Genomic DNA, 27,032 nt, shown 5'->3' on the forward strand with positions numbered 1-27,032 from the left:
AATATTTCTCAAGTGATATTTCAGGGCGCAAGGAATTTTTCAGTGTTTCCTATAATATTTTTTCTTCTGGAGAAAGTCTTTTGTTTTATTTAGACTAGAATAAAAGCAGTTTTAAATTTTTTTAAAACCATTTAAAAGGTCAATATTATTAGCTCCCTTAAGCAATATTTTTTCATACATATACAGAACAGACCACTGTGGTACATTTACTTGCCTAATTACCCCAACTAGCCTAACTAATCTAGTGAAGCCTTCAAATGTCACTTTAAGCTGAATACTAGTATCTTGAAAAATATCTAGTCAAATATTATGTACTTTCATCATGACTAATATAAAAGAAAATTAATTATTAGAAATAAGTTGTTATTAATTATTAGTTGTTAAATTATTATGTTAAGAAAGGTTAAAAATAAAAATTATTTCCTTTAAATGGAAACTGGGGGAAAAATATACAGGGGGGCTAATAATTCAGGAGGGTTAAAATTCTGACTTCAAATGTACATACATACATACCTATACAGTTAGGTCCATAAATACTTGGACATCAAGACAATTCTAACATTTCTTGCTCTATAAACCAACACAAACGATTTAAAATGAAACAAACAAGATGTGCTTTAACCGTAGACTCAGCTTTAATTTGAGGGTATTTACATCCAAATCAGGTGAACACTGTAGGAATTACATCAGTTTGCATATGTGCCTCCCGCTTGTTAAGGTACCAAAAATAATTGAACAATTGGCTTCCAAGCTGTTCCGTGGCCAGGTGTGTGTTATTCCTTCGTTATCCCAATTATAATGAGCAGATAAAAGGTCCACAGGTAATTTCAAGTGTGCTGTTTGCATTTACAATCTGTTACTGTAGATGAGATCCAAAGAGCTGTCACTATCAGTCAAGCACCCATCAGAGAGATAGCAAAAAACATTAGGTATGGCCTGAACAACTGTTTGGAACATTCTTAAAAAGTAAGAACGGCTCAGTGAGCTCAGCAACACAGAAAGACCACTGAAACAACTGTGGTCCATGACCAAAAGAGTTCTTTCCCTGGTAAAGAAAACACCATTCACAAGAGTTGGCCAGATCAAGAACACTCTTCAGGAGGTAGGTGTATGTGCATCAAAGTCAACTATAAAGAGAATATTTAACCAAAGATGATACAGTGAGTTCACCAAAAAATGTAAACCATTGGTGAGCCTCAAAAATTTCAGGCCAGATTCGAGCTCTAAAAAAGCCTTCACGGTGCTGGAACAACATCCTATGGACAGATGAGACCAAGATCAACTTGTACCAGGGTAATGAGAAGAAAAGAGTATGGAGAAGGAAAGAAACTGCTCATGATCTCATGTAGTAGTGACATGGTGTGGGAATGTATGACTGTCAATGGAACTGGTACTCTTGTATTTATTATTAGGCAATATTTTCTGCTCATATTAAGCCAAATACTTCAGAACTCATTGAATGGCACTTCACAGTGCAGATCGAATAACCCAAGACATACTGCAAACGCAAGCAAAGAGTTTTTGAAGGAAAAGAAGTGGAATGTTATGCAATGGCCAAGTCAATCACATGACCTAAATCCGATTAAGCTTGCATTTCACTTACTGAAGATAAAACTGAAGGGAAAATGCCCCAAGAAAAAGCAGGAACTGAAGACAGCTGCTGTAGAGGCCTGGCAGAGCACCACCAGGAATGAAACCCTGCATCTGATGATGTCTATGTGTTCCAGACTTCAGGCTGTAGACTGCTAAGGATTTGTAACAAAGTATTAAAAAGTGAAAGTTTGGTTTATGATTATTATTCTGTCCAATTACTTTTGGTCCCTTAAAAAGTGAGAGGCACATATGCAAACTGATGTAATTCCTACAGCGTTCACCTGATTTGGATGTGAATACCCTCAAATTACATTACATTACAAACCCTGGTTGACTGCAGTCCAGAATGGTGTTGAGAAGTTGAGCATGTTCCCCTCGCAGCGTCTCCAAACACTGCATCACCTCTTCAGTGTTGTAGTCAGCACGATATCATCCACTCTAGAGCCTCATCACGAGGGTAAACCATGGTGGACATCACCCACTGAAACACACACCTGCTGAAAGAAAAAAAAAAAACACACAAACCCATCAACATCATGCCATCTTACAGAGCTCACCATAAATGAACTGAAATACTTTGTGCTCAACATAATAATAAAACCTTAACAAGTTTGAAAAAAATGGATGAGGATGAGTAAATGATGACAGTATTTTCATTTTGAGGTGAACTGTCCCTTTAACTCTTGTGTACTAATCAAACTGACTAGCCTTTCATTAGGTTTTATTAGGTTTATTCCCCATCAACTTCCACATTAAACACACTTTTTGATTGCAAAGTAGGGCTGCACGATATTGGAAAATCTGACATTGAGTTTTTCTGCGATAGATATTGCAATATGTTTGTTAAAAAAACTTGAAAATGACTATTTGGAAGGACTTTATTAAATTAAATTGATTGGGATAATTCTGTAGGGAAGTTAATTATAATTAAATTGTAAAACAAATTACAAGCATAGATATAGAAAAGAGCAAAGATAAGTGAAGTAAGTGATAGATAAGTGTGATAAACAGTGTTTTATGGATTTCAGGGCAGTCAAATAGTATTCAGGTAGGGTTTTAGAAACATCTGATGTAAAATAACACTGCAAGTCTGTACTGTATAAATAATTCAGTAAAATACAAGGCTACAAATGGTAATCTTTCTTGTGACTTTCAACTTGAGACAAAAAAAATGCATGTAAGGTGTAAAACATCCAGCGAGTAAACTAGAGAGTGACATGCTGCTAGGCATTTGGTGTGAATCCAACATTAGACATGTCAGCAACACTAATGTGTATTTCAAATTAGCAGTGTGTATATGATGTGTCTCCACTGTTGGTTTTAATATTAAAAAGTTAATCCAAATGTGCTGTGTAGTAGGGCTGCACAATAAACGGTTTCAGCATCGATGTTGCAATGTGCACATTCGCAATATTTACATGGCAATATTCACATGGCAGGATCTACAATGTCAAATCGGGATTATAGTTGAGTAGGAGTTAAAAAAAAAAACATGGGGCAGTAAACAATATAAAAAGCCACCAACATAACAAAATTGTAGTCAATTAGCCCAGACTATATTGTTGAGTTTATGAATAACTCAAGAGCACTTTCCTAAAATATGTGTCAAAATAAGATCTGTCATTAAAAATCATTGAATGTGCTGAAACAGAAAGAAAGTTGCAGCCAAATAAATCCTAAATATCACCTCAGAGTGGATGAAAACATCCCCAACAGCACACAAAGTTTAAGTCTATGTATAGTCTACTACACAATAAACCTTCAGGCTATCAATCCAGACTCCACAGCTACTAACAGCAGCCTGGAAAAATGAGGAGGAATCTAAAAGAAAATCCATCAAGGTGACCTGCAACATCCCCACAACATCAATTGAGGAAAAGTTTGTTTTATTTTTGCACATTCAGACTTTCTCCTTGATGGTATCATTTTAGAAAATAATTGTTTGAAAGCTCTAAATACGGACCACATAATTAGCAATATCTACATTTCCATCCACCTATTTTTGTGCATTTTGGATGTGGTGCGCATAAAAATCGGTTGATCAAAACGCCAAGATGGGCATAAATTTGGAAAATGTGCATAAAACATATGTGCATAACTGAGTAGGATAAACTTAATTCGATAAGAAAAAATGTGCATAAACTGCCATGGAAAAACTTTTACCGAGCAAAATCCAGCATGCACATTAAAAAAAGGTCCTGTGATTTTGTTAGAGGAGATCATGAGATGAAAATTTGTGTGAATGGACAAACCAGCTGGTTGAGCACATTGTAAACCATCTGAAATGTCGTTTTGGTCATTTTAAAACCCCTTACTGTTATTATATTATGTTATTAAAGACCTACAGAATCAAGAGCGTCTGTGCTCCGCGTCTCACACCTTCAAACGCCACCGCGCGTTCACTGCATGTTAGGATTGCCTTCTGAGACTATATGGGGCGTCTGCAGACTTGGGTCTGGCAGTTTTGCGGCACTGTTGTTCCTAATGCATCCAGTAGGGGGAATGAAAGATACATGGCCAAATAATACATTTGAAGTCAACGCTCTCAGATTATTAACTGTCCAGGTTTATGAATATATCTTTTTAATTATATTACGCTAAATATAAACGCTAAGTTGATGTATCAGAAAGTTATAAACTCACTATAGAATATGCACAATTGATACACTGAAAATAATTTTAGTTATACAAAAGCCCAATTGCAAATTAATTTAGATTCAATTAATTAGAAAAATTAAAAACACAAATAGTTGGATAGTGTACTGGTTAAATGTAGCCTAGTTATAAGTTTTCATATAGAGATATGCATTTTGTTGTATTGTTTATATATAAAAATACATTCTGACAATAACAAAATCATAACCAAACAATACAGTGTAATCTGCATTATTGATATGGTTTGATGAGAATGCAGTGGTATTGACTACCAGACAGCTGCAGAACATTTAGACAAACAATTCACTACTTTCTAAAATTCCAAGGACCATTTAGCTACCTGACAAACAAAAACCCAGACAACATTCGATTTTTTTTACATTTTTTATTGACAACAATATCACTAGATTGCCAGTTTTCTTTAAATGAAGCTGAATGCTTGCATCAAATCATTCACACTTAATGAAAAATAAATAAATAAAGTTATGTATAAATACTCTGCAAAAATCCTTTCCTCACTTAAAAGTTTCAGACTTGCTTCTAATCTAAATATCCAAAAATTCTTATCCTCAGAAACAGTAAGGAATGGAAAATAAGCAAAAAAAAAAAAACCTTTCATGCCATTTTATATATCATCTGGACTTATGCAAAATATATTTTTAAATATTAGATTTATGATTTAAAAATATTATGGGTTGTATCTCCCAGGATACATTGACAGTTTAGGGTATATCAAAAAAGTAATTATTAATTATTTTTTGTTATTTGCAGCTAAATTGTGATCCTGACTTCCCGATATTTAACATATTTAATTACTTTCTTTGTAACAAATTGTTACAATAAAAAAATTGAAACATTCATTTTCTTTTCGGCTTAATCCCTTTATTAATCTGGGGTCGCCACAGCGGAATGAACTGCCAACTTATCAAGCATATGTTTTCACGCACCAGATGCCCTTCCAGCTGCAACCCATCTCTGGGAAACATCCATACACATATTCACACTCATACACTACTGACAAATTAGCCTACCCAGTTCACCTGTACCGCATGTCTTTGGACTGTGGGGGAAACCGGAGTACCTGGAGGAAACCCATGAGAACGCAGGGAGAACATGCAAACTCCACACAGGAACGCCAACTGACCCAGCCGAGACTTGAACCACGTCCTTCTTGCTGAGGCGACAGCACTACCTACTGCGTCACCTCAAATCTGAAACAATAAGTGATAAACAATATGAATGCATGTGCAATGAAACCTTTCATGCTAATATATAAAAAGTACTGTATAGCTATATGAACAAAGTTAGTAGACCATTTATAATAGTGAGTTTCTCTATGCATTTATAGATAAATGATAGTTGAATTAGTTGAACAGGATTGCATTATATTAAAATGTAATTGAATGCAATGCAATTTTAAAATAAAACCAATTCAATTTTCAGATCTTTTAAGATTTGTTTAGATTTATTTGAATTTAAATTTAAGAAAGTCAATTTTGGAGGAATAATGAAGTGTAGATTTGGCTGACAACCCAGACCATGCTAGTGTATTGTTTAATCTATGAGAAAATATACAGTTGATGTCAGAATTATAAGTACCCCCTTTGAATATTATTATTTTTTATATATATTTCTCAAATGATGTTTAACAGAGCAAGGAAATTTTCACAGTATGTCTTATAATATTTTTTCTTCTGGAGAAAGTCGTATTTGTTTAATTTCAGCTAGAATAAAATAATTTTTTTATCGATTTTAAGGTCAAAATTATTAGCCTCTTGAAGGTATTTTTTTTTATCAATAGTCTACAGAACAAACCATCATTATACAATAACAGCCTAATTACCCTAACCTGCCTAGTTAACCTAATTAAGCCTTTAAATGTCACTTGTAGCTGTATAGAAGTGTCTTAAAGTATCTAGTAAACAATTATTTTTACTGTAATCATAAAAGATTTTTTTTTAAAAATCAGTTATTAGAAATTAGTTATTAAAACTATTATGTTTAGAAATGTATTGAAAAAAAATCTCTCCGTTAAACAAAAATTGGGAAAAAAATAAACAGGGGGGCTAATTCTGACTGTATATCTTAAAATAAATTAATTATAAAATCATTTTTAAAAAAATACCTTACGAGGAAAGGCATTATGCAAGCTAAAGACAGACAAAAAGGTGAGATGTTGAACATGTAGCTAGCTTGCACATAGCTAGCTAAAATGGAGTCAAAATAACACATTGCTTACATTACACCAATTTGTTTATGTATTGACATGCACTCATATCGACCATATTCTAATTAAAAAATGTTTAAGTTTCATGTATGCTAATATTTTAAACACGTATTTAACCTACCTCTTCATCGTGTCGCGTTTGGTTTGGTCTGATGATAAAGGCCTGGAGGCTTATGATAATGCTGTACTGCCTCCCCCTACCGGACGCATCAGGAACAACAGGGGTGTAAAACTGCCCAAGCCGTAAAGCTGCTTGGGCCGTAGATCTGCCTGCATACAAGTCTGAAGTCTCCCCCTCCTTTTCTGGGGTGCAAGTCATTTATTAAATAGGAAAACACTCACACAGCTTCTCCTACTGCAGCAAATTCAGTTTTTACTGTTGATATTTGGCGCCAGCTAGTTTTGGAAGTGACGATTTTGTTCGCTTTGACTCGTTGGATGGAAAAGCTGCTTTATTTGCTAGTCTTCTATGCGATAATCATGTTTTGCGCACAAAGTTAATTCGCATTTTTGGAGCTATGCACAACATGGTTTACAGTCTAATAAATAGTGCTGTAGTCAGGGGAGTAGCGGACATTTTAAAAGTGGGGGGACAGCTGTATGACATCATACATTCATATAATTATAAATCTCCTTTTTCTAAACGGTCTGTCTCTAAAAGTGAGGGGGACGTATCCCCCCTGTCGCTACACCCCTGGCTGTGCGTTTTAAGTAACACTTATATGCGATTTCAGACCGAATATTTAATACAGCGGTAAGAAATAGCAAAGTCCAATTTATTGTATTGTCTTTGGCAATAGTAATATATACCGGCTGTTGTCTTGTTCAAAATTGAATAACGTTACCCAACTTTACCTCAATACAGCATCACTCATCCTGCACAACAAACTGACGCCCTGCTCTCATAAAACCCACCCCAATATATCAACAAAATGCACACTGAATCTAGTTTATTCAAAATGTGATACATTCTCATATATACAAATAAATGTTTATGTTAACATTCACTCCACCATCACGGTAATGACGACGATTAAAAACTATTTGGGGCGTCTGCAGACTTGGATCCATTCAGTTTTACAGCCCTGGCAGTCTTACGACCCAGTTTTACGCCCCTGTTGTTTCTGATGCGTCCAGTAGGGGGGATGAAAGATATATGGCGAAATAATTAAAGTCAATGCTTCCATATTATTAAATGTCTGATACTCACCATACTTTTTCAGATATACAAAAGTCCAATTGCAAATTAATAAAGATTCATTTAATAAAAAAAATTAAACACATAGTTGGATAGTGTAACGATTAATTGTAGCCTAGTTATACGTTTTCATATAGAGACATGCCTTTTTTGTATTGATTATATACAAAGTTGCATTCTGAAAATAAGATTATAACTGAAAAAAATGCAGTGTAATATGTATTAATTATATGCTTTGATGAGAATGCAGTGGTATCGACACCAGACATCTGCAGAACAAACAATTCACTCCTTTCTAAAGTTCCAAAGACCATTTAGCTATACCTGACAAACAAAAACCCAGATGACATTTGATGTTTTTAACATTTATTTATTGCAATAATATCACTAGAGAATGGCAGTCTCCTTTAAATAACGCTGAATCCTTGCTTCAAATTCTTCACACTCACTGAAAAATAAATAAAGTTATTAAAAAAATACTCTGCAAAAATGCATTTCTCACTTAAGAATTTATAGATATCAAAAATGAACCCTTAAACAGTCAGGGGTGAAAAATAAGCACAAAAATAATTTCATGTAATTTTATATATTATCTGGACTTAAGTAAAGCATTAAAATATGTAATATTTTAAATATTTGATTTGATTTAAGGATATTATGAGTTGTATCTTCCAGGATATGCTGACTGTTTAGGGTATAACAAAAGGACCAAGTGATTATTTATTTTTTGTTATTTGCAGCTACAAATTGTGATTCTGACTTCTGCCTGTTATTCTGAAACAAACCAAACATATTTAATTACTTTCTTTGTAACAAATTCTGTTAAAATAAAAAATCTGAAACAATAAGCTCTAAACAATATTCACAAACACATATATAATCAATATACAATACATAATCAACTATCAACTTTCATGCCAATATATAAAAAATAGACTGATTGGCTTTAAAGGAAATAGGTAGACCACTTATAATTGTGAATTTCTCTATGCATTTATAGATATGTGATAGTTTGAGTGAAAAAAAAAATTTGAAACTACTAATGGCATTTCAACCAAATGTAAAATAAAAAAGTTATTTGGATTAAAATTGAATTAAAGTGAATTGGATTGCAATATATTTAATGAAATTGAATGCAATTTTAATTCAAAACAAAATTTCAAGTTTTAGATCTTTTAAGATTTAGATTTCAATATAAAGTTAGTCAAATTTGTAGGAATATTGTCATGTAGTGGTAGTATCGATTTGGTTGACATCCCAGACCACACTGCTGTATTGTGTATATAATCTGTGAGAAAACATTGTTTTAATAAATGATTTAATATATAATTATTACTCCATTGCTGAGACTAGTACAAATTTTCAATTCCAAGCACAACATGTTTGCAATTTGTTTGTGCAACAAGACCTGACATTACAGATTATGTGGTTTTTTACAAATACCAATAAATGTGTATTTACAGTAACATCAAAATGATACTGCAATATATAAATATACAATATTTAAATTATTCAGAAATTATGTTACCACCATGATGACTGCCCTCGAAAAGTGAAGCTGAAGACGAGTTTCCAGTTAAATTTTCTTTGAAGGTTTATTAGTTTGTAAGGGTTGTATAAGTTTGTAGTGCAGAATGGTCAGTGGTAGATGGAACAAACAGCACATGTTGCATTTGTTCACTGCTGTTAATCTCCGATTGCTCCATATTTGTGGAATTTCTACAACAATATGAAAAAGAGAAGATGGGTGTTTACAGCTTCTACGAATTCAAGAGAGATTTACATTTTCTTAGGTAGACAAACAGCTAAAAACAAACACACACTTTAGTGAAGAGCAAGTTAGAGAGAACACAGTAATGAAAGAGTATAACTGCTCACTCACTTTAGCTTTTCTACGATTTGTTTTCTATTATAATTATTTACAAAAAGAAACCCAAATATTACCACAAAAAAACTATTCACATGTAAAGTGAACATCACAATTAACATGTAATTACCCAGCAAACACAAATTATTTAATTTAAAATTTAATAATAATAGCAAAAATATACACTTTCAATAATTAATTAAGTTAAAGTTAGTTGAAAATAAAATGTAATGAGATCTTGGAATACATTGTAAGATCAGTTAAAGATTGTTTTGTGATTGTTGGTGGTCAATCTGATAATGAAGGTTTTGTTTTCTTAATATAAACGCAAACATTATATTTATTTTAATATAACTTTATTTAGCTTTTTAGTGAGTGTGCAGTTAAATTCTCTTTTGGGGAGTTACATACATTCTAATGTTGCTGCAAAATGCATTATTCAATCATTTAAAAATATTAAATTATTAAAAAATAAAAACATTAGAACAGGTTAGAAAAATATCTTACCAGGAAAGGCATTCTCATGCAGGCTAAAGACAGACAAAAAATGTAAAAGTAAATTAGCCTACATAAGAAAGTGAGATGTAGCACATGTAGCTAGCTTACACGTACAGTAGTTAGCTAGAATTGAGCAAAACTAACAACATTGCGGTTGTCTTATCTCTGCATGTAAATTGTATCACACCAGTTTGTTTAAGTTTTTACATACACTCATTTATACACAATTAAAAAAGTTTCATGTTTGCTAAACAATATTTTTAACGAGTGGGTAACATACCTCTTCCTGGTGTCGCGTTTGGTTTGATGAAAAAGTTCAGGAGGCTCATAATAACATTCCGCTGCCTCCCCCCTGGATCCAAGGCTGTATCACAAAAACACTTTAAAGCAGTCTAAACAAACTATAGTGTAAGAGTTTGTCGTTTAGGCTAAACATTAAGCACAATTCAAACACGAAGCGATTGTTTTTACGGACATAACTTTGCTCCATTCAAATTGGGCTGCAGGTAAGCATCACTGCTAACTTGATCAATAAAACAAACGAACATACCTTTTGCAAGCTGCTTTACAGATGGGCCTCAAACTCCTGGTGTGATTTTGTGGATGATGTGTCCGAATACTGCCCAAAAAGCGATTTTGGCGGTAAATGGCGTGAATCCCGTCGTGTGTTCTTGAGCGTTTGTTTGTTTGTTTGTTTGTTTGTTTGTTTGTTTGTTTGTTTGTTTTTGTTGTTGTTAACAGCACAGAGCAAACCACCGAACTGGCAAACTGCAGATGTTGCTGCCGTGCGTATTTATACCAGAATCCACAGCCTGCCCCGCCCCTGCGAGCTGACGTCACTACACCCGCCCTCCACATTGAGCGAGATTTCTTTTGTAATCAGTGTTGCCAATTTAGCAATTTTGTTGCTAGATTTAGCAACTGTTCATACTACCCTAGCAACTTTTTTTTTAAAAAAGCACCTCGCAACAAATTTAGCCATTTTTAACATTCATTTGGCTAGTTTTAGCAATTTTTGAAAAAGTGACTCAAAAGAGCAGTGGCTGCAGGCTTCACTCAGTAGAGTAAATTGCTAGCTCAGGTTGTTTTTCATAACTGTTAATTTACTGATATTTGTTAACATGTATAATTGTTGGCAATTTTGGTAGCAATAAATTCCAATAGTGCAATAATTGTTGTCACTTTCACAAGTGTGTTAATTTCACAAGTTAAAAAGAGCAAGTACACAAGCTGTGATTGGTTAAAAGAATGTAACTGTTCAATATCAGTGTTAAATTTTAATATATATATATTTTTTTAAATATATAATTGTATTCCTTTTACAAATAGTCAACTCTATTTTTTATACAAATCTAAATGTACATATTTCAAATAATGTTTATGCTGAGATGGCCAGTCAATTTGAGAAAACATTAATTGTTTTGTATGTTTTGTATGATTTAGTTTTGAGTTGCGATTATTCAATCACGTCATCACGCAAAGTAATTTGTTAAAAAGAGCCTATTTATTGTGCATCTTGATGTAATGTAACTTAATATAGTACACGGCGCCTCAGAGAGTAGAGACATGACGGGCTTACGCTTGTCAGATACTACGTGATGAGGTCATTGATATGCAATTTAGTGCATGATTTAGCGGGCAACATTTAGCTACTTTTCGGGCACGCTTTAGCTACTTTTTAATAGAAATAGTAGGCAACACTGTTAGTAATTCCCTCAATTGGGGTGTTATTTTCTTTGTTGATTAACTGCTACACTTCTTTTCGTTAAATATTTCGATAACAAATCGATAATTAATTGGTATTTTAACTTTCTGTCTCCCAGATTGCATTGGAATTTTTTAACTAATTAAAACATGCTGTAAAAAGTGTAGACTATTTTATTTTGGACTGCAGCCAATTCAAACTACTGGTTTTGTCTGGCAAGATGAGAACTGCACAATGTAAATATAAAATGCAGTATATGTTTAATGCTTGCCCTATTTTGAGTGAATGTAATTGGAGTCGATTCGATTCAGTTAGAGTCGACTCTGATTCTCGAATCCTAATTTTGGATTTGGAAACTGAACACCCACCTACTTGCGCCCTCTGAGATGGTCAACAGTTCAGTTCTGCGCATGCGCACCAATACGAATCATTTCCGGGCGAGGACACTGTTGGTAAGTGTGATCCATACAGTTATCGGACTCTATAAAATCTTTCCCATACGTCGTTAAATTTCAGAGGAACCTTCTACTTGGCTTGAATCGATACAAACCATATAAGCGTCAAGTGAATCGGGTCTTCAGTTGAATTCACGCTGCTTGTTGATTGTTTTGTTTACGTCTGTCTCGTGCACGAGCAACCTGTTGTGCTGTCCAGCTTATTTTTCTGAAGCTTTATCCGACTCTTTGTCTGATTTGATGCTGAATTGCGCAAACAAGGGTCATGCACACGTCTTATTGGTTAGAGATTACTACTAATGGCAGTTCTCAGAAGAATATCAGAATGTCTTCACAGAGTACAAGGATCATTCGCACTGAATCAAGTGTGCATCAGTGATGTGTAGCTCTAGAGACAGCGTGGACCGCTTGTACGAGCTGTGTGCTGTTTATTATGAGAATAGGCATAACAATTATCCACCCTGTGTATGTTGTATATGCGTAAATAGTCAGATGCATGCATTGGGAGGATCGTGCATATGTTGAATGACACTTATCTGGGGGTGTTTGTGTTTCAGAGGATGCTGGGATATATCTGGCAGTGTTTCTATTCCTCCTGTCTGCGCTTCTGGTTGAAGTGGTTCCTCCGGCTGGTCACGGGAAGATGTGAACTTCAGCGCATTTGTGCCCGATGCAAAGCTGGAGCTCTGAGGACTTCCCAGATAGGTGATTATGATGATGAATGATTTATCTTTAAAAACTATATCTATCTTTTTTAGTTTTTTAATAGAAGCAGGCCCGTAGCCAGCCTATTAAAAGGGGTGGCTCTTTTTTTCTCAAATAGTGGACCTTTTTGTAGCTATTCGCCTCGAGTTATGAGGTTCAAATACTGCATTTTAGTGACATTTTAAGCACTAATAATTTGTGCTGAATTAGTTTCTCGGATGGTTATCATTACCATACTTTTTGATGCAACAAAAATACTTCCTACATTTCTGTACATAAAAAGTTTGTTTACAAATATGTATGTTTATTTACCTATGTGCATTTAAACTTTAAGTTATTACAATTTTTTATATAATGTAAAGAGATTAGTATTTTAGAAATCTGAAAAAGCACTTCCTTTTAAAATGTTAATTTATTATCATACATCATAAAAAAATTGTCAGTCTGTAAAAACTGTAGCCTATATGCAAATTACAAACTTGCCAGCTCCTTTCCTCAGTCAGAATTTGTTCATTTTTATAATAAAAGCCTTCTTTTATTGGTTATTTTATTGGTTATTCTTCTTAAAGCCTTCTTCTCTTGGTTATTTTCACAATTTATGATGGCATACTATCAAAAATGGGACAAATTAGATTATATATGGGCCAAATTCTGGATTTTATCAGAAGGGGGGTGGGTCTTTCGAACCACCAAACCCCCCCTGGCTACGGGGCTGAGAAGGTATACAGCTGCGGCCGGAAGTTAATGAGTATTTATATTATTTATTAAGTTACCCAGTATTTTATTAAGCTCTATCCCAACCTTTCACAGTAATGTAAAAACAGTAGTCATACAGAGTATTATTCATTTTATTTATTTAATCACCCAGTAAATTCTATGTTATTAACATCTACCCCAGCCCTAACAAACCCAACCCTTACAATAACATAACATAACATAAAAATATTAATTATTGTTATACAGTGTCACGGAGCTGTATCCTATCTAGAATTTACCATCATTGTGGGTGGAAGAAAATGGTAAAGTCTAGATGGGATACAGCTGCGGATACTCGCATCAATGTAGCAGCATTTTTGTAACACTGTATAACAATAATTAATGTTTTTAAAGTATGGTGACAGTTGGGTTTAGGGTAGGGGTAGACGTTAAAAAATACAATTTATTGGGTAATTTAATAAATAACATAAATAATACTCTGTACAACTACTATTGTGACGGTTGGCTTGGTGTAGGGGAAGATGTTAATAAAATACAATAAATGGGAAAATATAATAAATAATATTGATAAGTCTTATTAACTTGCAGCTGCAACTGTATTTGATCTAGCAACAACCTACGACAACTGCGTTTTAAATTATGGGTCGCACTTCCGGTTCGACGAATGTAACTTTACTTTAAAACAAGTCATTTTTAATAAGATTGTGCTACAACGTAGATGATTAAATAATATTGTATTTTTGCTGTAAATACTATAGTGCTTTTGAATCGTAATATGGTAATGTACTTTAATACGTTGTGGTAATATTATAGTTGCTATAGTAACACATCAACTATAATAATATAAACAAACGAAACACTACTGTAGTTTTCTACAACTATAGTGTATTTAATACTACAAAACACCACAGCTTACTGTAGTAAATAATTAATCTTTTAGTTTGTCAGTTCACTTAATGATAGTATAGCTATAGTATAGAGTATAGCTTTCAATAAGTGTTGTAAATACTTTAATAAAGGCAGTAAAATATTCTATAGTATGGTTCAAAACACTAGTATTTGCTATCAATGACAGTAGTGATTTTTAATGTGTAGATTAATTCATATCCAGAGTGAAAAGTGAGTGAGAGCTACATTTGGCTTTGTGCTTTAGATTTATCATCACGAAAATAACGTTACTTGTTAATACTTTAATGTGACGTTAGTTTCTCAAGCAAATTTGGGTTCAGAGCTGTTTTGAGCTCACTGTGTTTTGTTCCTCTGCATTATTTTCTCTTTAAATTCCCTACAGTATGGTCATGTTCAATATACATCTGTAGTATTGCTGCAGAAAGAATTGTTCTGCTAAAAGTCATTAGTTTATTCTAAGTCGTGTTTTAATATTGGATGGATGAACTGTGAGGAGAGTAATAACCTTATTGTAATATTTTTTACTGATAATTTACAGTTTTACACAAAGCATTATGATGTTGTGTAGAAAAAAAGATGGATAGGAGAAGAAAAGCAATTAATGTTTAGCTAAAAATTAAAGTTGTGATCATATAGCAACCAGTCTAAAGTGATAATTGTAAATTTTGGTTTAATTGTATCAGTGTTGTATTAAACTGTGATGGTGTGTGTGTGTGTTATTTGTTTGTAGAATATTCTCTGAAATCCTCCAAAAGCAAGGTATGTGTGGCATTGATTTTGCAGTCAGACTGTTCAATTCAGCACACCATTATCTGTGTATGAACTCTTCACAGCATGTTTGTTTGTTCAGGTTTTGCAAACAGCTTTATCTCTGAAGCAGAATGAATTGGACGACCGCCTGGCACAAATAATCCAGGAGAAGAGAATCAAGGAGCAGAAAGACCCCACGTAAGGGCACCTATTATGCAAAAATCACTTGTATAAGGCGTTTAAACAGTTGTCTGGCTGCAAAGTGTGAATATATCCAATTAATTGTATTTTTTTTATATTCGCACTTGATAAAAACTCTTTGGTTGACATTCTCGCTTTGTACGGGTCATCAGAGGGGGAAAGCCCCGCCCACTAGTGACCATCTCTCCCTTATTAGCATAAACAGCCTTGAGTGAGAAGCAGCCGTCTGCTATTAGTTTTTTATCTGTTGCTTCGTCTGTGTTTGTTACAAATAAATGTATATAATGATATTATCTGGATTTAATCACAGTTTTACAAGCAAAAAATAAGAATATAAAACATCTCTTACAGGTTTAAGGTCAATCTTCGTCAGTGCTTGTTACAAATAAACGGATATAATGAGCTGTTCCAGGAGGTGGAAGAGCTGAGGAAGGAGGTGTTTGACTCTGAAAATGAGCAGCATGAGAACATGCTTCTGAAGGTGACGGATTTGCTGATTATAAAGTCTGTTTTTTTATCTGGATTTGATTTGAGTATTGGAATAGTCTGTGATTGTTTTCCAGCTTTGGGATTTGCTGATGCCATCCGTGAAGCTGGAATCCAGGATCACCAAGCAGTGGGGAAACATCGGCTTTCAGGGCGACGATCCCAAGACGGATTTCAGAGGAATGGGGATGCTGGGACTCACAAACCTGCTGTAGGTCATGTTTGTTCTCATTGCTTAAGGAGAGTTCACCAAAATTAAAAATGTACTGCTGATTTGCTCATTCTCAAGTCATTAAAGATGTAGTTGACTTGTTTCTTTAGTAAGGCGTTAAAACTGAACATTTATGCCCCTTTTATAAGATGTAAAATAATTCTCTGATGTCTCTAGAGTGTGTGTATGAAGTTTCAGATCAAAATACTACCAAGTTAATGTTTTATACTTGCCCCTTTTAGACTTTGATCCTAATTGTGCTGTTTTGGTAACCGTCGCTTTAAATTCAAATGAGATTGTGCTCTTTTTTTAGAAGAAGGCGGAGCTACAAATGCCTGTGTGTCAGCATAGCAGCAGATTATAATGTTATAAGTAATGAGGTTGTAAATAAGATTCAGTTTCTTGCACAGATTGATCATTTAACTTCATAAGACCTCAGTGTGTCATCAGGAGCCAGATGTATTGGTTTTTGGTTTTTATTGCTTATATGTGTTTCTTTTGACTCAAAGTGCTGAAAACTATGGAAGACCATTCCCGCCACTGAATAAAAATAAATAAATACAATGTAAAAAAAAGACTTATAAACTCACAATTTTAAGTTATAAAGTTGCAATTCTGAGTAATAAAGTCAGAATTCTGAGTTAAGTCAGAATTGCGAGTTATTAGGTCAGAATTCTGAGTTATTAACTCGCAATTCTGACTTAATAACTAAGGTGTAATCATCTTTTCTGACAGACAAAATAACTCATTGAAAAAATGTTCAAAGAAGAAAAGTAATTTTATTTTGTCTTTGTCTGAAAAATATTGAAAAATTGAAATAATAAGAAAATAAAAAAGATGTTTTATTATTTATTTTCCCCCATTTGGCTGTCAATGTATCGATAATATGCTACACTTTCTTCTTAGACAAAATAACATCAATCAAACAAATGTTCAATGTCTGAAAAAAAGTTGATCAGAAAAAAATTATAAAAAAATTAAATAATACAGCAACAACAAAAAGCATTATGAATTTTCCCCATTTGACTGTCAAGGTAGCGATAATCTGCTACACCGTCTTCTTTTAATAATTGTTTCAATGGTGTTATTTTGTCTCTGTATGTAAAATAATAAAAAGTTGATGACAAAAAACAGAACTGAATATGTAACAGCTTAAAGCTGTAGTTCTTTCACACCAGTGTTAACATTTGTTGTTTTTGTCCACAGTTTTTTCAGTGAGAAACACACAGACGCAGCCCGGCAGGTTCTGTCACATGCAAATCACCCCACACTCGGGTCAGTGCTCATTCAGAAACATCATATCAGCACTATCAATCTGCTCTTTTTATTATTCATAACTCAAGTGTGTGTTTGCAGGTATTCATATGCCATCGTGGGCATCAATCTGACAGAGATGGCCTACAGTTTAATGAAGTCGGATGCTCTGAAGCTTCATTTCTATAACAGTGTGTCTGGAAAAGCAGAAATGCAGCACTTCCATCAGTTCTACTGTGAGTGAGCTCTAGATGACCTCTCTTCCATACAAAAGTGCAAACACTTTGTGTTTAAAATGGCTCAATTAATAAGTCAAAGTTGTTTGAGTGAACCTCACAAAATGTCAATTATATTAAAATTAAAGTAAGCTTAAATTGAATGAGAAATTTCTGTGTAATAATATCATCATTAAAATAAAATGCAGTATAAAAACATTTTTATTAAACAAATGTTAACACTTTACAATAAGGTTGTATTAGTTAATGGATTAACTAACATGAACAAACAATAAACAATACATTTATTACAGTAAATGTTGTGCTGTTGTTGATGATTAGTTCATGTTAGTAAATGCATTAACTAATGAAACCTTATTGTAAAGTGATCAAAAAATATTATTAAAAACTTTTTCAATCATAAATGAATACTAATTAAAAAGCAAAAAATTCTGTTTAAATGTTATTAAAATTTAAAATGTTCTATTTAAAAAATTAATATAGAATAGAGAAAAAATCTGCATAGATTCATTGTAATAGACTAATAATAGCAGTGCTTCCCACACATAGACTTTACGTGGGCGGGCCGACCAGGCATATTAACGGCTGCACAACTATATTTAGTGACGCGTTTTTTCTTTTTCTATAATTATCATCCTCTTACACTTTTTTTTTTTTTTATTCGCCCACTATAACCAAACATCCACGAGTTATTAAGTAGTGGAAAATCTTCTCTCCTTTACCCATTTCGTACAGCTCTTTCTTTGTGCACGAGAACTGTCAACACTCCCACAGACAGTCTCATGTGCTCTGCAGACTCACAGAGCCCACGTTAATTTTATGCACACAGCCGCGAGAGTGAGAGAGCCATAAAATAATTAATTATTTAATCTAATTGACTAAAACTTTCCTAAACACTGGAGAGGACAAAATGACATCTAAATTGGCTGCAGAATATTTGTACACCATTAGTAATGGCTAATCAACTCATTACTTATTTAAATAACCTACACGTTTTATTCTTATAATTATTATAATTTTTAGAGATGTTCATTCATTTTCTTTTCGGTTTAGTCCCTTTATTAATCTGGGGTCACCACAGCGGAATGAACCACCAACTTATCCAGCATATGTGTTACGCAGCGGATGCCCTTCCAGCTGCAACCCATCACAGGGAAACATCCATACATGCATACATACCATACATACATACCAGCGACCTTCTTGCTGTGAGGTGACAGCACTACCTACTGAGCCACCGCATCGCCCCTTTAGAGTTATTGTCTGTTTTTATCATTTTTGTTGTCATTTTTTTCTCATTTGCTGTATATTTTTTAATTTGATGATGCCAATATATTACATATTTTATACATCTAAAATGGGGTGACGAGATTCACAATTCACAGATTCACAATTAAGAGCAAGAGACGCTCCCTGGTGGTTCGGCTCTTTGATGTTTTTTGCCACCCTTCATAGAAAGATTAAAAATATGGGAAAATAGATTTACGGGATGATAGTGGGATAAAATTGTAAAATACAGGAGAATCCTAGGAAAAACGGAAGGATAGGCATGTATAATTGTGATAGAACACTACTGTGCACACTAATTATTAAAATATTAAAGTTAATTCTTCACAGTATGTACCTAATATATTTGAAAATATTATAATATATTTAATATATTTGAAAATATACTTGTTTATATTTTTTGTATTTCCTTGATGCCTTTAAGAATGCATTATCAGGTTTTATGCGTGCGTGCGTGTGTGCGTGCGTGTGTGTGTACAGTCGATTTAAAATGCCCTCTTATGAAATTTTCACAGTATGTCTGATAATATTTTTTCTTCTGGAGAAAGTCTTATTTGTTTCATTTCAGCTAGAATAAAAGCAGTTTATTTTTTTAAACCATTTTAAGGTTAAAATTATTAGCCCCTTTAAGTAATATTGGTTTTCAATAGTCTACAAAATAAACCATCGTTATACAGTGACTTGCTTAATTACCCTAACCTGCCTAGTTAACCTAATTAACATAGTTAAGCCTTTTAAATGTCACTTTAAGCTGTATAGAAGTGTCTTGAAAATATCTAGTCAAATATTATTTACTGTCATCATGGCAAAGGTAAAATAAATCAGTTGTTAGAAATGAGTTATTAAAACTATTATGATTAGAAATGTGTTGAAAAAATCTCTCTGTTAAACAGGTATTGGGAAAAAATGTACAGGGGCTCTAATAATTCAGACTTCAACTGTATAATATAAGTATCATAATAAATCCTACTTAAAGATAATAACAATACATCTTTACTCCTCTATTTCCCTGTCTGTAGGTTACCTGGCGTACGAGTTCGATAAGTTCTGGTTGCAGGAGGAGCCGGAGAGCATCATGGAGTTTAATCGCTACAGAGAAAAGTTCCACGACAAGGTCAAAGGTCACCTTCAGGAGCCAGAGGTCACACTCACCCTGACCCCAAACATATAAAATTGATTCCTGATCCATTCCAGATCAATTCAGAGACCAGACAAACCACAGCCGTTCTGTTTGTTTTGGCTGATTTTTAGTTTAATTGTTCAACGTGCATGAAACCTTATTTGAATAATAATTCAACCGCGGTGTAAACGGTACATCAAGTGTACATAGCTGGTGGTTTAGCTGCGTTTACCTGGTCAGGGAACAGACTCACACTGTTAAGTATTACTCATAATAAATTAAAGCAAGACACTGCTGGTGAAAAAACTAAATAACTAAAAATCATAATATTTATAACATACGTCTCCAGTTAATTGACTGATTACAGAATTGCTAAATGTTTTTTGTATTATTAATGTTTTAAAAATGATTTTAAGACGTGCAATTGAGTTTTTGTTTCATTAAATACGATCTCATTTCTATCAGAAATATTTGAAGTCTGGAGGAAATTGGGTTAGAAATTGTTTTATTTGTTTTGTTCGAAAGTCATTCAAGGCCATGCATTATTAGATTTTTCTTTTTACTTATCACAACTTAATTTAATTGTAAACTCAACATGATATATGTATATATATATATATATATATATATATATATATATATATATAACCTAGGACATCATCTTATATAGAAGTCGTAGATTCAAGAAAACAACTTATGCCTAGATCACAAAAAACCTATCATGTTGAAAAAAAATCACATGTTGAGATTACGAGAACATTGTTATCATCACAAGAAAAATATTTTTGTTTGCAAAATCACATGAAAATTAGGTCATGATTACAAGACAGACAATTTCGACTAAAATTGTTTTCTTGTGATTGCAACTTAATTTTCACACAGTTTCGACAAAATCAAGTTGTGACCACAAAATACAGATTTTGTTGAGATTGCATGAAAATTAATTTGTGATCACAAAAAAACAACTGTTGTCAAAATATTGTGAATTTTTGAAAAACGTTATTTTCTTATGATAACGACTTATTTTTCATGCGACTCTGACAAAAGTTGTTTTCTTAAGTGATAAGTGATCACTTGAAAACTTTTTCTAAATCATGCAAAAAATGAAATCGTGATCACAAGAAAAACAAATTTTGTTGAAATCAATTCTACAAATGTTATCATGACTGAATTTTTATGGGACTTCCACAAAAGTTATTTTCTTATGATCACAACTTAATTTTCATGCAATTTCGACAAATTTGTTTTCATAAGTGGTGATCACAAGAAAATAACTATTGTCGAAATCACACGAAAAACAACTTCTGTTGAAATCGTGAAAATTCACACTATTTTGATAAATGCTGTTTCATTGTGATCATGACTTAAGATAACAACTTATGTTGAAATCGCATGAAAATTAAGTCGAAACGTTGGCTTAAACATTGAATCAACAAAGACTGCATTTTGTGATCACGACTCTTCACTTGATTGTAATCACAAAATACAACTTTAGTTGAGATCTCATAAAAATTAAGCCATGATCACAATAAAACAACTTTTAAAATCATCCGAAAATTAAGACGTGACCACAATAAAACACATTTGTATAGTGAAACCTGCGTTATCACTAGTGATTACAAAATTTTTTTTTACGTGATTGACAAGTTATTTTCTTATGACCACAACTTAATTTTCATTCAATTTCGAACAAATCGTAAGTCATGATCACAAGAAAAACAACTTTTGTAAAAACCACGTGATAATTCACACGATTTAACAAAAGCTGTTTTAATGTGACCAGACTTAATTTTTGCATCATTTTGACAATTTGTATTGTGTGATCGCAATCAAGCGAAAAGTCATGACCTCAAAATACAGCTTTTGTTGAGATCGCATAAAAATTAAGTCATGATCACAAGAAAACAACTTTTGTCGAAATCATGCGAAAAGTTATGCTCACAAAATACATTTTTTTCGAAGTTGCAGGAAAATTATGTTGTGATCATAACAATACAACTTTTCTTGAAATTATGTGAATCTCCACTTGATTTTGTCAAGTTGTTTTCCTGTGACCACAACTTAATTTTCATGCAATTTTCAAGAGTTCCCACTTAGATATGCTTGGCGTATAAAGCTGGTTTGGCATGCTGTCCCGGGAGAGAACCCTGAGCTCAGAGATCTTTGAGCCCAGGGCTCCCGCCCGGTCGATAAGCATATCAGGGGATCCGAGATCAGGTAGGTCTCGAGAGTTCCCCCTTTTGAAAAGGGAGGAAAGGAGGAGAGAAGGGGTGGAAGGGGGGATTCTTCCAAATGAAGATAAAACATTAGGGAGAAAATGATCCATTTATAGTAAACAAGGATCGCTCTGATTGGATTATTACTGATTACAGATGAGTGGCCAGACGTGCTCAATCATATCACGTGCTCCTCTCGAAATTAGTTTATGAAACTTCACTTAAAAAAAGCTCAAAAGTTTTCTTGTGATTTCAACAAAATGTTGTTTTAAGTCATGGTCTCTAGAAAACGTTTTTCAAAAACACACAAATTAAGTTATGATCAAAAGAAAAACAACTTTTCTCAATCACATGAAAATTCACTCTATTTCGACACAAGTTGTTTTATTATAATCATGAATTAATTTTCACGTGGTTTTTACAAAAGTTATTTTTGCGTAATCGTGACTTAATATTCATGTGATTTCGACAACAGTTTTCTATGATCACAAACAAATTAAGATTTTATTGAAATTGAAATTAAATAATTTTATTGAAGACTTTTATTGAAATCGCATAAATCTTAAGTCATGATCACAAGAAAAACAACTCAAAATCATGCGAAAAGTAAGTTATGATCACAAAATACAGTCTTTTTCAAAATTGCATGAAAATTAAGTTGTGATCATAAGAAAACAACTTTTGTCAAAGTCACGTGAAAATTAATTTGTGATTACTTGTATCACGCAGAAATTCACACAGTTTCACTATACAAAGTTGTTTTATTGTGGTCACGACTTAATATATGCGTGATTTCAACAAAAGTTGATTTATTGTGATCACAACTTAATTGTAATGCGATTTCCTCAAAATTTGTTTTATTGTGATCATGACTTAATTTTCGCGTGATTTTGACAAAAGTTGTTTTATTGTGATCACGACTTCATTTTAATGCGATTTCGACAAAAGTTGATTTATTGGAATCACAACTTAATTTTAATGCGATTTTTGAAAAAAGTTGTTTTATTGTGATTGTGACGTAATTTTCATGTGATTTCGACAAAAGTTGATCTATTGGAATCACAACTTAATTTTAATGCGATTTTTGACATAAGTTGTTTTATTGTGATCACGACTTCATTTTCGCATGATTTTGACAAAAATTGATTTATTGTGATCATGACTTCATTTTCGCATGATTTTGACAAAAGTTGATTTATTGTGATCATGACTTCATTTTCGCGTCATTCTGACAAAAGTTGTTTTATTGTGATCACGACTTCATTTTCGCGTCATTCTGACAAAAGTTGTTTTATTGTGATCACGACTTCATTTTCGCGTCATTCTGACAAAAGTTGTTTTATTGTGATCACGACTTCATTTTCGCATGATTTTGACAAAAGTTGATTTATTGTGATCACGACTTCATTTTCGCATGATTCTGACAAAAGTTGTTTTATTGTGATCACGACTTCATTTTCGCATGATTTTGACAAAAGTTGATTTATTGTGATCACGACTTCATTTTCGCGTCATTCTGACAAAAGTTGTTTTATTGTGATCACGACTTCATTTTCGCGTAATTTTGACAAAAGTTGTTTTATTGTGATCATGACTTCATTTTCGCGTAATTTTGACAAAAGTTGATTTATTGTGATCACGACTTCATTTTCGCATGATTCTGACAAAAGTTGATTTATTGTGATCACGACTTCATTTTCGCATGATTTTGACAAAAGTTGATTTATTGTGATCACGACTTCATTTTCGCATGATTTTGACAAAAGTTGATTTATTGTGATCACGACTTCATTTTCGCATGATTCTGACAAAAGTTGATTTATTGTGATCACGACTTCATTTTCGCATGATTTTGACAAAAGTTGTTTTATTGTGATCACGACTTCATTTTCGCGTCATTCTGACAAAAGTTGTTTTATTGTGATCACGACTTCATTTTCGCGTAATTTTGACAAAAGTTGATTTATTGTGATCATGACTTCATTTTCGCGTAATTTTGACAAAAGTTGATTTATTGTGATCACGACTTCATTTTCGCATGATTCTGACAAAAGTTGATTTATTGTGATCACGACTTCATTTTCGCATGATTTTGACAAAAGTTGATTTATTGTGATCATGACTTCATTTTCGCATGATTTTGACAAAAGTTGATTTATTGTGATCATGACTTCATTTTCGCGTCATTCTGACAAAAGTTGTTTTATTGTGATCACGACTTCATTTTCGCGTCATTCTGACAAAAGTTGTTTTATTGTGATCACGACTTCATTTTCGCGTCATTCTGACAAAAGTTGTTTTATTGTGATCACGACTTCATTTTCGCATGATTTTGACAAAAGTTGATTTATTGTGATCACGACTTCATTTTCGCATGATTCTGACAAAAGTTGTTTTATTGTGATCACGACTTCATTTTCGCATGATTTTGACAAAAGTTGATTTATTGTGATCATGACTTCATTTTCGCGTCATTCTGACAAAAGTTGTTTTATTGTGATCACGACTTCATTTTCGCGTCATTCTGACAAAAGTTGTTTTATTGTGATCACGACTTCATTTTCGCGTAATTTTGACAAAAGTTGATTTATTGTGATCATGACTTCATTTTCGCATGTTTTTGACAAAAGCTGATTTATTGTGATCATGACTATTTTCGCGTGATTTTGACAAAAGTTGTTTTATTGTGATCACGACTTCATTTTCGCGTCATTCTGACAAAAGTTGTTTTATTGTGATCACGACTTCATTTTCGCGTAATTTTGACAAAAGTTGATTTATTGTGATCATGACTTCATTTTCGCGTGATTTTGACAAAAGTTGATTTATTGTGATCACGACTTCATTTTCGCGTAATTTTGACAAAAGTTGATTTATTGTGATCACGACTTCATTTTCGCATGATTCTGACAAAAGTTGATTTATTGTGATCACGACTTCATTTTCGCATGATTTTGACAAAAGTTGATTTATTGTGATCACGACTTCATTTTCGCATGATTTTGACAAAAGTTGATTTATTGTGATCACGACTTCATTTTCGCGTCATTCTGACAAAAGTTGTTTTATTGTGATCACGACTTCATTTTCGCGTAATTTTGACAAAAGTTGATTTATTGTGATCATGACTTCATTTTCGCGTAATTTTGACAAAAGTTGATTTATTGTGATCATGACTTCATTTTCGCGTGATTTTGACAAAAGTTGTTTTATTGTGATCATGACTTCATTTTCGCGTCATTCTGACAAAAGTTGTTTTATTGTGATCACGACTTCATTTTCGCGTAATTTTGACAAAAGTTGATTTATTGTGATCATGACTTCATTTTCGCGTGATTTTGACAAAAGTTGATTTATTGTGATCACGACTTCATTTTCGCGTAATTTTGACAAAAGTTGTTTTATTGTGATCACGACTTCATTTTCGCATGATTCTGACAAAAGTTGATTTATTGTGATCACGACTTCATTTTCGCATGATTTTGACAAAAGTTGATTTATTGTGATCACGACTTCATTTTCGCATGATTTTGACAAAAGTTGATTTATTGTGATCACGACTTCATTTTCGCGTCATTCTGACAAAAGTTGTTTTATTGTGATCACGACTTCATTTTCGCGTAATTTTGACAAAAGTTGATTTATTGTGATCATGACTTCATTTTCGCGTAATTTTGACAAAAGTTGATTTATTGTGATCACGACTTCATTTTCGCATGATTCTGACAAAAGTTGATTTATTGTGATCACGACTTCATTTTCGCATGATTTTGACAAAAGTTGATTTATTGTGATCACGACTTCATTTTCGCATGATTTTGACAAAAGTTGATTTATTGTGATCATGACTTCATTTTCGCGTAATTTTGACAAAAGTTGTTTTATTGTGATCATGACTTCATTTTCGCATGATTTTGACAAAAGTTGATTTATTGTGATCACGACTTCATTTTCGCATGATTTTGACAAAAGTTGATTTATTGTGATCACGACTTCATTTTCGCATGATTTTGACATAAGTTGTTTTATTGTGATCACGACTTCATTTTCGCATGATTTTGACAAAAGTTGATTTATTGTGATCACGACTTCATTTTCGCGTCATTCTGACAAAAGTTGATTTATTGTGATCATGACTTCATTTTCGCATGATTTTGACAAAAGTTGATTTATTGTGATCACAATCAATCGAAAAGTTGTGATCGTGAAATACAGCTTTGGTCGAAACGATGCAAAGAGAGAATTTTTGCTGTCGAGATCTTAATAAAACAACTTTATGTCGAGATCACATGAATATTAACTTGTAATCACAAGAAAACAAGAAAGAGAAATATGATGCATGATCTCTCGCAACTTTTGTAGTTTTGAGACATTAGTGTCCGTTTTTACAGAGGGGATTTTGGGAATCTCTTTTTATCCCAATACGTCATTCAGAAAATACTGTGAACAGCCACAAATAAATATTTCAAATAACCTGAAACGTGGGAAAAATTTGCGTGCATTTTTTTTAAGAGACATTTTTAATTCCGTGCAGGAAAAAGAAACTCATTTTGAGAAAATATTGGTTTGTTTCTTCTTGAAATCTACAAAAAAAATGTATAAAGTGCATTTTTTAGACAAAACATTATATAAAAGCCCCAAATCTTTTTAAATTCATTAAAAATAACCCATTTTGCCTGCAGTGTCTGGCCTTAAACATGTTTAAATCAATCTAAACTTCCTTCACACTTGAATGTTTTGCT

At 33.0% G+C, this 27,032-nt stretch overlaps 1 protein-coding gene and 1 long non-coding RNA gene across 4 annotated transcripts in view; one reads left to right on the top strand and one right to left on the bottom strand.

Annotated features, from left to right (window-relative positions):
• The window catches only part of LOC130224253 (uncharacterized), a 34,989-nt gene extending 24,175 nt beyond the window's left edge, over window positions 1-10,814 (bottom strand). Inside the window, exons 1-6 of one of the 2 annotated variants that reach the window (XR_008837324.1) lie at window positions 10,589-10,814; window positions 10,319-10,402; window positions 10,048-10,070; window positions 9,202-9,392; window positions 5,280-5,459; window positions 1,919-2,090 (exon numbers count right to left, since the gene is read on the bottom strand). This is a non-coding gene — a long non-coding RNA (uncharacterized LOC130224253). Of the gene's footprint in view, window positions 1-1,918; window positions 2,091-5,279; window positions 5,460-7,901; window positions 8,122-9,201; window positions 9,393-10,047; window positions 10,071-10,318; window positions 10,403-10,588 lie in introns of those variants that run through there. The other variant, XR_008837329.1, reaches the window with a different exon arrangement.
• Window positions 10,815-12,177: 1,363 nt separating this feature from the next.
• elmod2 (ELMO/CED-12 domain containing 2) lies at window positions 12,178-20,663 on the top strand. Of its 2 annotated transcripts, XM_056463561.1 has the most exons (9): window positions 12,178-12,195; window positions 12,756-12,903; window positions 15,260-15,288; window positions 15,380-15,477; window positions 15,832-15,961; window positions 16,044-16,177; window positions 17,384-17,452; window positions 17,534-17,667; window positions 19,974-20,663. In XM_056463561.1, exons 2-9 carry the CDS (start codon window positions 12,759-12,761, stop codon window positions 20,123-20,125), a joined length of 891 nt encoding a protein of 296 aa, XP_056319536.1. In that variant the 5' UTR covers window positions 12,178-12,195; window positions 12,756-12,758; the 3' UTR covers window positions 20,126-20,663. The 2 variants fall into 2 exon arrangements, with proteins under 2 accessions (XP_056319536.1, XP_056319457.1); XM_056463482.1 differs by having other exon boundaries at window positions 17,384-17,667.
• The last annotated feature ends 6,369 nt before the right edge of the window (window positions 20,664-27,032 follow it).

This window comes from Danio aesculapii, chromosome 1 (assembly GCF_903798145.1).
Source record: "Danio aesculapii chromosome 1, fDanAes4.1, whole genome shotgun sequence".
NCBI classification, from domain to species: domain Eukaryota; kingdom Metazoa; phylum Chordata; class Actinopteri; order Cypriniformes; family Danionidae; genus Danio; species Danio aesculapii.

Excerpts from the sequence above, each read along its gene's own strand:
- elmod2 (XM_056463482.1), top strand. The coding sequence starts at position 12,759 with ATGCTGGGATATATCTGGCAGTGTTTCTATTCCTCCTGTCTGCGCTTC. Across the intron at positions 15,289-15,379 it reads TGAAATCCTCCAAAAGCAAG|GTTTTGCAAACAGCTTTATC; the intron begins GTATGTGTGGCA and ends TTGTTTGTTCAG. Across the intron at positions 16,178-17,383 it reads CTGGGACTCACAAACCTGCT|TTTTTTCAGTGAGAAACACA; the intron begins GTAGGTCATGTT and ends TTTTGTCCACAG.